Source organism: Anthonomus grandis, chromosome 5 (assembly GCF_022605725.1).
Source record: "Anthonomus grandis grandis chromosome 5, icAntGran1.3, whole genome shotgun sequence".
In the NCBI taxonomy this organism is placed as follows: domain Eukaryota; kingdom Metazoa; phylum Arthropoda; class Insecta; order Coleoptera; family Curculionidae; genus Anthonomus; species Anthonomus grandis.
Genome location: NC_065550.1, coordinates 24357119 through 24368012, shown reverse-complemented (window position 1 = coordinate 24368012; position 10894 = coordinate 24357119). Strand labels below are relative to the sequence as shown.

The window sequence follows — 10894 nt, the reverse complement described above, 5'->3', positions numbered from 1 at the left end:
AACCATCCCCAAAGGATTAAGATCTGGCGATCTAGGTGGCCAATTATACGGACCACCACGATCAAATCCATCGGTTTGGTTTAAAAAATCTCTTACACCTAAACTGTAGTGTGCAGGGGCTTAATCATGCTGTATATAAATGTTTAGTCTTTAAATTCGTCAAATTAAGGGGGACATTAGCTAATAAATTTCCCAAGTAATTTTCAAGAAGGTTAAATAATTTTCTCCTGTAAGACTACTCGATTATAAATGGACCATTTAATATTTCACACCACACATTAATACTAAATTTGTTAGAAATTTTGTTCTGCCGTAGCATGAAGGTTTTCATAAGACCACTAGTATTGATTGAAGATTATTTATACAATGCGTATACAATGTTTATTCATCAGTGCAACAAAACATACCTATACAACCTCCGATCTTCATTAATCCACTTACAGAATTGCGTTCTCAACTCAAAATCACCCTCCTGCAAACAATTGATGTGAAGAGACGATTGCGTCACTTTATAAGTATTTGATTAAAAAAAATGAAATGCGTCGTAATTTAAAATTATTTAATTTTAAAACCCGCCGATACCAATTTTTCCATTATCATAGATTTTATTAAAACACTCTGTATTTTGGAAACGAAGACCTTGCGGACTCATGTTTGTTCAGACTTTGTTGAGTCCTGAATACGTACGTGAAGTATGGACATTTCCTCATGAATAAAATATGAAACGTTGTATCATACCATTGGTAATCACCATAATGTAGGATAACAAAAGTAGGCATGAAAAGTCATTTATATATACTTTATATACGATCACAAAAAATTGGAGACTGTTTTTTAAATTTCCGTTATTTTTCGAATTTAAAAAAAATTGAACGGCATTTTACGCAAAGTTGCCCTAATTTAACTGACCTTGCTTGCGAGATCCCCCTAACGCCAACCGGAAATTCGGACCACCTTGCATAAAATATTACTCTAATGATATTTAAAAAAAATATTTCAATCCTGGACAATTTTATTACATATTTATACAAATTTTATTTTCATATCTATAATTACTACCTTACCTAAATACATTAATCAATCAGAACAATTGAACTAAGCTATAGGTACAACAAAAGTATAATTTACATTACACAATACTGTTAGAGGCGAACTTAAATCTTCGAGTAAAAAAGACGGTACAAAAATCGCATATTGGAATCGTAACTTTTATACAAAACATTATAGTACCTATAGAGTTAAAATTTACACTTAAAATACCAATATGCAGAACATTAAGGTAATCTTTTCTGTGCGGGGTCTTAAAATAATGCAAGCTTGCAAATATGTTAAAAAATCTAGTTTAACAGCAAAATAAGATTAATTTAAACTTACTAAGTGAACGTTGTAATATCTAAAATAGATGTTAAATTTAAAGGTATAATATGACCAACTTTGGCTTGATAAGAATAAGCAAACATCTAGCGTTGTATAAAAGACGTGTAATACATGAATGTACTTATTAAGGCAGTCTTTAAAGTCTATAATAACTAGATCCAAGAAATTAAAATTTTCTGGCAAAATATAACGAATATTTTGATTGAGAATGTTTCGATTTCAATAATATTATATTTTTATCTACCAGTTGACTTGACTAGCCAGTAAAATATAGTCATAAATAATGTCTGAGCAAAACTGGATGTAAAAATATTTAAAAGTTTTCTGGTGGGACCTTACATACCTTTTAGTGTTTTGAGCAAATAAATCAAGTTTTAAAATCTTGATTACTCTAGTGCTATAGAAGAACCATATGACATTAATTATCGGAATAATTACTTTTTGGCACCCTATATAATTGCTGTAAACAGTTCAAATTCGAATATAAAATATAATTTTAATTATAAAAACAACAGGCAGGCCCCACGATGTAATACCACGATTATAAAAAGAATGATAAATGATACCTGATTTATAAATATTTAATTAGTGTCTGTCATAATATATTATGTAGGTACAGCAATATCTTGAATATTAAAGATAAATATAAAAACCGCAGATATAAAGCAAAGCTGAATAGAAAATATTAAAGTATATTAACTAATAATACCACTCACTTTATATATCTACATTCTTTCAATACTCACAATGGCCGCATACCACCAAACTCATCTAATATACAATTATACAAAGACGATGACTTACATAAACACGTTTAGGCCTTCCGTAATCACTCAAACAATGACATACATACACTTAAGACGCGACTTTTGTGACTCCAAAAGCAACGGAATAGACTCTTTAATTATATCACATTTTGCTTCTTTTTTTTTTAGTTATTGGCGCCCATTATCAGATTTTTTTTGTTCTCGAATATGGGATTTAAAACAACCCCCGTTTCGCGCAAAAAAAACTTTTGTGTTTATGTAAGACATGCGCATAATATGACACATACAACTTGTTTAGAGAACCGATTCTATTTGCTTGATTTCTTTCTCGTTAGGGCTTGTAGCAGGCTCGATTATTTTCGGTAGTGGTTTTTTTCCACCCATTGTGATCGGTTCGTCTTCTTCCTCGTCTTCATCTAAAAAAAAAATTAATGGATTTTTAAAAGAACATTATAAGTGAGATTATATATGAGTTAAGTAAATGCAGGGCAGAAAAAAATTATATTCTATGTTGCGTGAATTATTAGGAGAGTTGAAAGAACTTTGAATTTTGGCAAACAGCTCGAAAACAGGTTATAAATCTGTTCATTCTAAAATCAATTCTAGGAACTTGACTGCCAGAGAGAGCTATTAACTTTTTCAAGTTAATAGCTAAATTAAAACCATTTCAACAAAGTTACTTTTACATGGCAAACATGTTAAAATTAGATAGGGTTCATTGCGTTCAGATGCGTTCAAAAGCTGTTCATGATTTAAAATTTTAAATATATCGATAGAGCTCAAATTCAAAAAAAGAGAATCATTAAAACATAAAATTTGAGTTTTGTCTTAACTTTGTCTGACCCTTAACTTTGACCTGAGACTATAACACTTTTCGAGGTAGTTTTATCAAATCAATTTCTAGAAACTATATTTTGAAAGAAATATTCATAGCCGTATCCAGATGGTTTTTCCAGCTGACTCGATGAACCAACCTTAAACGAACGAAAATACGGCGAACTATAACTCGGGACGGTCGTAAATCGCTCACAGGCATGTTATATTAGTTTTAATCTCAAAATATCGGATATTTCAAAAAAAATGTTTTAGACCGCGTTTCCATCGTAAAATGTCGAGCGGATACAGTTGATCCGGTCGAACCAATTCGTTTTTAATTGCGGGGTCTGCAATCCCAGAGGATTGCAAAGGCATAAAGCACAAAAAGGCAAAAATACCGACTAAGTATTTGCGGTGGTTTTCGCACAGTCAGGACCCAGCATAAAATATGGTACATTTGATATGGATAAAAGGATAACCAATCAAGACCATCTCTATAAATTAATGCAAACTATCGCGATACAAAAAAAAAAGAAAATTCTCACAGTAAAAAAGAAATAGAACCGTAAGATCTGACATTTTAGCAGACTTTATTAAAAATGGATAATAATAAACTAAAGGCTAAGTTAAAACAAATGGAAAAGAAACTTGACAAATTATTTTCTAAAGTGACTATAGAAAAAGTAACCTATGCAAGAAGTATTGTTGGCATCATAACCTTTATTAAGCTTCTGATTTTAATTAAGTTTCACTAGCTTATTTTGATCCTGCCATCCTCCTGAGCTATTGTTTTTCTTTTGTTCAATTTTCGTATCTTAAGATTTCAGTCATATACAAAATTTTATTATTTATAATGGTAAAAAAAATATTTAACCCCCTTCCATAGTCACTTCGAAAGATTGCATCATATAAATTATTTAGAAAGAAGATCAAGATAATGTTGCATACTATAGCATATTATAGTTTAGAGGAGTACTTTTCAGACTCAAGTTTAAGAAATTTTATTGCTCTGACTCTTTAACTTGTATGTTTCATTGCTGCTTTTTTATTTTATCTACTATGGTCATGTTTTTAGCATATTAGTAAGTTTTACTTTGCTTTATTGTTTATTGTATATGTTTTACTTAAGTTTTTTCTTTTTTTTTTGACTATAATCTATAGAATGATATTGAAACTTTATGACTGTATATTTTTAGTTAGTAATTATTAATATGCTTTGTCCACAAGATCTTTTGATAATAAAGCTTATTTTGAATTTGACGAGAGTGTAGAGTGAACAAAATAAATCGATAATTTCAACTCCACAACCATGAATTTGTCAATAATGTGAAGGTGACAGTAGTTACGACGCAATCTAGTATTAAATGTTTTACAGTTTTCCGATTTCACTTGCGTATATCGCTGTTCTGTATTGTTAAACAGCCAACTGTCATTGCAAAATAGAGAGCAAGTTTGCGAATAACACCATGCCTTATAACATTCCAAGGGGAAAAACTAAAAAACTAATAACTATGTACATTTTCACGAGATTCTGTATTGGGGTTCTAGATAGACAGAAAAAGCATTTTTGGACTGACTTAACTAAAACCGGTTTTTGGAAAGTCTTACCTACCTATAGGAGTAAGCGCGTCCCCATCGCCCTGGGCCTGCTCTTCTTGATTCGAGAATCTTTTCATATAAGGCGCTAGGAAACTAGTAAAGGCCGAGACAGCAAACAACCCTCCGGCAACATAAAAAGACACATCGTATGACTTTGTACTATCGTAAATGGCTCCCGCCATTGGAGACCCAATTATGGCGGCCGCTCCACGGAATAAAATTAACAGTCCGAAGGCGTTGGTGAGCTTGTCCAACCCAAGCAGGTCCACCAAAATGATGGAGGTCAGCGAAATGTATCCGGCTGAAAAACAAAAAAAAATGGTTTAACATTTCGTTCATATTTTAAACAGATACTATTTAGATGTTTCTTGCATTTTACGTTACATCTTGACAAAAATGCAGGGTGTCCGGAGAAGGCATAGAAGTCTGTGAAAACAATATTTACTAATTAAATTAGAATTGTAATTGATAGAAATCAATAATTTCTATAGCCCTTGAAACTCTTCTATTATCAAATTTTAACTATTGCGATTTTACATATGGATATTGTGTTGATAGCCTTGCTAAAAATCGAACACAGAAGGTCCAAAATATGTGTTGTAGATTGGTTTATGGGAACGTTCGACCACATTTGCCAAAAGATTTTCAATCTAGGATGGCTTAATATAGAGAACCGCAAAAATCTTCACGTATGGCGTCTTTCGTGATAAAAATTTAAAATGACAAACAATTCGTCAACGTTGTTAAAAAATAAGCCCGTACTTCGCGATAATACACATTTCAGCAATATTCGTATAACAAACAACTTACTATACTTGGCCATAATTTTACACTTAATGCAGTTAACAACTTTAACGCATTAGAGGTTGGTTAGACGAAATTTAGAAAAAAATTGTTGATTACTCCGAAAAAAAAGTAGTGAGCTTGAGACCACACGACTGAAGTAAAACTTCTTTATTTCTTACGCTGAATATAAGAGTAAGAGAGAAAGAAAAATCCGCGCGCGCACTGCTCTCTCTTGCTTCTACAGTGTGATGACTGATATATACATATTCCAATCACTGGCTATGAGAGGAAGAAAGAAAGAAAACGTGCGCGCTCACGGGCTCTCTCTTGCCCCTACAATAATATACGAACCTTAACTCTCTCTTTTTCTATCTCCACTAACTTATATCTCCTTCTCAACTGCCGTTCCTCTCGCTCGATCATACTTTTCGTAACGCATTCGCCAGCTTACTCTCCAACATTCTCCAACACAAGCGTGCGTAAAGAAGTTTTACTTCAATAATAATTGATCCGATATATAGATTTCAATACGTACTATATTTACGATTACTGTATATATTAGATTAAATTATTTTTTTTTAGGACAGATTTAAATTTATTGCTAATACAACTTTATTTTTGATAGTTTTAGCGTTTTATACTCTCTCATTAACATCACCATACATAGGGTTAAGTAAAGTAACCTTAAGGCTAGACATTGCCTCATGATGTGTTATGATTTTTTACAACACTTCTTTATTGTAAGTTTTAAGAAAAATAGCTGGAAATAACTCTGAAGTTCGTAATTCGACCGCTAGGGGAACATAATCACCATTAAAAAAATAAAATTTTTAATAAAAACATTTTTTTCATGAAACTGTTTTGTTCAGAAGAAGGAAATAGGAAAAATTAGAGTACGTCAAACGCATAGTTATTTGAGTTTATAGTGAGACTTCTACGTAATTGAAGATAAAAAAGATAATTACAACTTGAAACCAATAAATTGGAAAAATCGTTGTGGATTTTACCCAAAAAAAATACAGACTTAAAACTTTTCCTTCACTGCATCATACATTTAAGTTTCAGTGAATTTGGTTGTAAACTTGTCACATCCAATGGGAATTTTCTTCAGACCAACATAGTGCATATTATGCAATTTGCACTTTCACTTTAATTTGTTATGAGCAATAACATTGATGTTCTAATCTATCATTATAATCAGGTTCACTTTCTGCATGGTGTATTAATAAATACGATATGTTTACTATTATCGTTGGATTATTACTTGTATTCAATTAATTTTTTTGTTATCATTTTATTTTTTTTATCATTTTCAGTGCTGTTCAGAAACCCACATATCGGTTTCTAACATATACTATAGTGAATGAATATATCGCGATGCGGTTTTTTTTCTAAAGTTGAGCCATTTTTATGCTGGATAAGTGTCTGTCTGTATTTGCAACAATCACAAAAGCTGTCGGCGTCATAGCTACAAATACCGCCTATATTTCTTCGTCATTGGATACTCTATCCAATGACGAAAATATTATTATTGGTTAAATGTTAAAAAAGGAAATATTGAGAACCTTTATTATGACGGGGCGAAAAAAACTCATATAGAAAAAAGACAGGGTATCACCCAGATGATGTTTTTTAAATTGCAGCGCAATATACTACTTGCCGAGATAAAGAGAAAATTATAATCCTTCATAGCGATCGAATTACGGCTATTTTTCTTGCTCTTTTATTATAGTAAAGATATTTTTCCCAAAGTTATTAACTCCTTTATCCATCGGACATTCTGTATACTTATATAAAAATCTAATAAATTGTATACTTACACACGGCAATTCCAAAAGCGACCGCCATAGTAACGTAAGCTGCATAAGTATGGCACAACGGTGTGGCAGCAACGGCAACCGTAGAAATGACAAGACAAATGTTATTGACCAGCAGCGCATTAACTTGCGGAAAATCGGCGAAATAGCCGCAAGCGACACGACCGAACGTGTTCGTTATACCGATGATGGAAATAAGAAACGACGCCTGCGTAGTTTCTATACCCTAGTATAATTAAAAGTACCATTTTAATACTAAATTAAGAAGAGATATGTATTTTGGCCACAAGTTTATTTCTGATAGGTTATACTGGTAAATTATACTATTAAGGACAGCGGGCTCGAAGATGAACATAAATTATATATAAAAGAACATAAAAATCCTATAAAATTTATTATGTTCTTTTATATACCCACATTAAGCTATAAAATTGAGAACATAATGGAAATCTGTTCAAATCCAACAAAGAGGTTTTGGGAAAGAAGAATGCTAGTATTTGCAATATCCAAGGTTCTATTTTGTCTTAATTTTTTGAGTAACTTTTTGTTCTCAAACTAAGAGGCATTAAATTCAATATTTTAGGGACTATTTGTATATTAAAGAACTTTTAGTGAACGTGAAATTATCTTTTGTTAAGACAAAACCTTTAATGATTTGTGCTCTGGTAGAGGGTACAAGAAGGACTTTAAGGACGTGTTTTTTAATTCTATTGTTACGCAAAACTTATAACTTGGTTTCTAACTGCTCGGATGATTAATTATTATACATATTAAATATATAATATACTATATACATATATAATAACCTATTTTCGACTAAATTGGTTATTTAGAGATGGCCACAGCAATATGTCTATTCTTTTTAGATTAGTGAGATATATAATGTTAAAAAAGTCAATTTATAACGGGTTTAAGATCTTATAGAACAAATAATTGGTTGTTTTTCTTGGTTTTCGTGAATTAAAAAAAAACTACTTCTTGGCTATTTTTCTTGCTTTCTGTAGATTAACTTTAATTTCTTCCCTTAACATCTTGGGGTAACACAAAAAAAATAAAAATAAATTTTGGAATTTTTTAGTCATAAAAATAATACTTTTAAAGCAACACTGTAGCATCAACCTTTAGTGGAAAACACGTACTTGATATATATTGCCGTACGGGTATACAATGACGGATTGATTACCAAGTATAATGCGCCTAATCTGAATCTGAAAATAATTGGCTACACACAAGAAGCGGTCGAGCGTCGCATAAAACTTATGTTGCGATCACTCACTGATGGTGCAAAAAAGGGTTAGATAACCATAGAATCGTCCAGAGGGAGCACAAAAAGGAGGATGTTGATGCGGAAGGTTAAAAGTATTGCCCAGGCATCGCAGAATTAAGTTAAATTAAACATTTACCCTAAATGAGCATGAATAAGTTATTATGAGGATTAAATTATACTTTTAAGCACCCATCTTTAGACCACCATGTCCCTATCGTTTCTGGAGGCCACTATATAAAAAATCCATATAAACTAAATATGTTTATCATTTCATTTCGGATATTCATTTTGGTACCCGCTACTATATCCCTTATCAGAACATTATGAAGGTCCCATCAGAAATTGTGCTGTGAATAGCTCTATACTACTTACATCTTGTTTAGCGCAGTCGGCGAGATAAACAAATGGAACATATAATCCAGCCATCCCAAATAAATTAGATATTGCTATAAACATAAACACTGGGTCTTTTAACAAGCTCATGTCCATCATTTGGGACAAGGCAGACTTAAAGCTATCAGGCAATGCAAGGCACGGGCAAATATCAGCGGCTGTAAAGGACAAAATACGTTAAAAATCTTCTTTGACCTTACAAGATAAACTTACGTGAACCCTCATCCTCGAGCTGTTTCATTTTGGGAATGCTCATAATACTTTGGCGGTAATTTGTCAAGGATTTCTGAGACTGATGGAATTCCGGCAGATTCGTTACTGATCCGGAATAAAAAATGTCTTTCCTCGACATGGGTCGAACCATATTTCCCTTTTTACTGGCGATGGACATTTTGGAGGTGGTGAACCCGAGACTTTCTACATCTACCTGCGATAAATAGCGTACTTTGTGGATAAGATGATAATTCCGACCTGCAAGTTTTACCACTTACCTCACTATTATTGTTGCGACTTAAAAATGAGCCGGTGGAAGCGTTTCTCAGTTTTTTCATGTCAGCGTTGGAGCCAAGTTTACCCCTGGAAGTTGATTTGATTGGATCTAATGTGGGCTTGAACCTTTCGCTGACCGAAGTTTTTCTTATTCTATCGAATGTTGGCACTGAACCGTTCTTGGGCAAACCTAGAACAAGGAATTGCTAACATGTGTTGACAACAATTTTAAAATAAGGAACAGAACTGATTAAACCAACACAAATGCTGTTTTGTTTATTATTGCGACGAATTCATAATGAGTTACTTATTTTGTTGGGTATTTCGTCACTTATAGTAAAAATCAATTTAGAAAATACTATATTATATTCTCTCTCTCTGTATTTTCATCTTCTTTTCAATATTTGAGCGTATGAGACAATAATTTCTAAATTGATTTTTACTATAAGTGACGTAATACACAACAAAATAAGTAACTCACAAATGCTGTTGTTAAATTATGAAAGTTGTTAAATCTTTTGTCTCTGAAAATTAGATGAACATAAGTGCAGATGAAAAAAAATTAGATGCACAAAAAATTAAAATTTTTTATATTAATTTGAGCTTTTTTTTTAATTATTTTTATTTTTATTATTCTTGGTTGGTATGGTTTTAACATTTTGCATATATGGGTCATCTAGTATTCTGATTACTAAAAGGATATGTTTTGCCATATATTTTTGGGTTTCTATTACTAGAATTGAAAGTTTAAATCGCATTTATGGCATGTAAATACTTTTTTGTCTTTTTTCCTTAGTTTTTCTAGATTTACCTTAATTTCTTGTTTTAAGTTTGAAAACCCAACCAAACCCAAAAAAAATAAATTTTTGACTGTCTTTCTTGGTTTTTGTAGATCTACTTTAATTTTTCAAAAATGTGAGCCAATCACAAAATTATTAAAGAAACAAATGGTAGGGATAGAGCCAGTACCGTTTCCTACAAACTATAATTATATTGATAGTCCTATGATTGTAACCTTTAGTGTGACACTCAAATCACAACACAGTTTTACTATTAACCAAAACTCTTTATTTTACTCTCAACACGTGTTTCGCTAACGATGTTAGCATCTTCGGGAGACGATAAAAACTAAGAGAAAAGAGTTTTGGTTAGTGGTAAATCTGTTTTGTGATAATAATTATCTTTGAAGTTTGAACTTACCGGGCATTTGCGAGGAGAAAGCGGGCTGGCTAGCGTTCCTCGGCATTTTCGCATCTTTCCCTTCACTTAAAGCGTTATTCATCTGATTTTTTAGCTCGGTGAGACGGGGATGTTTGATTTCCGTTTGACTCTCGCCCGGACTGGGACTTCCTGAACTTCCACTCTGTTCCGTGATTTTCACTTCAGCGATAGTTGGTAGCGTTGGAACAGTCGGAATGGGAGTTATGGGAGTACCTGGTGCTAATTGATCCAGGTTAAGGCTCGAGTGGACACCTAAGAAAGGTAGATGTATTAATAACATTATTATTTATATTTAAAAATAGGGTATGCAACCGTTTTGTTTAAAGTGTAGTCCAAGGTTCCGTTTGAGTATTACAAATACT

General features: G+C 32.3%; 1 protein-coding gene across 4 annotated transcripts in view; it reads right to left on the bottom strand.

Annotated features, from left to right (window-relative positions):
* Window positions 1-2049: 2049 nt before the first annotated feature.
* Window positions 2050-10894, bottom strand: part of LOC126736623 (monocarboxylate transporter 3) — a 39966-nt gene continuing 31121 nt past the window's right edge. For all 4 annotated transcript variants that reach the window (XM_050441069.1, XM_050441071.1, XM_050441070.1 and 1 more), the window contains exons 4-10: window positions 10512-10784; window positions 9314-9501; window positions 9036-9249; window positions 8802-8980; window positions 7166-7388; window positions 4573-4860; window positions 2050-2560 (exon numbers count right to left, since the gene is read on the bottom strand). In XM_050441069.1, the coding sequence (XP_050297026.1) occupies window positions 2439-2560; window positions 4573-4860; window positions 7166-7388; window positions 8802-8980; window positions 9036-9249; window positions 9314-9501; window positions 10512-10784 (1487 nt within the window). In that variant the 3' untranslated portion in view covers window positions 2050-2438. The remainder of the gene's footprint in view (window positions 2561-4572; window positions 4861-7165; window positions 7389-8801; window positions 8981-9035; window positions 9250-9313; window positions 9502-10511; window positions 10785-10894) is intronic.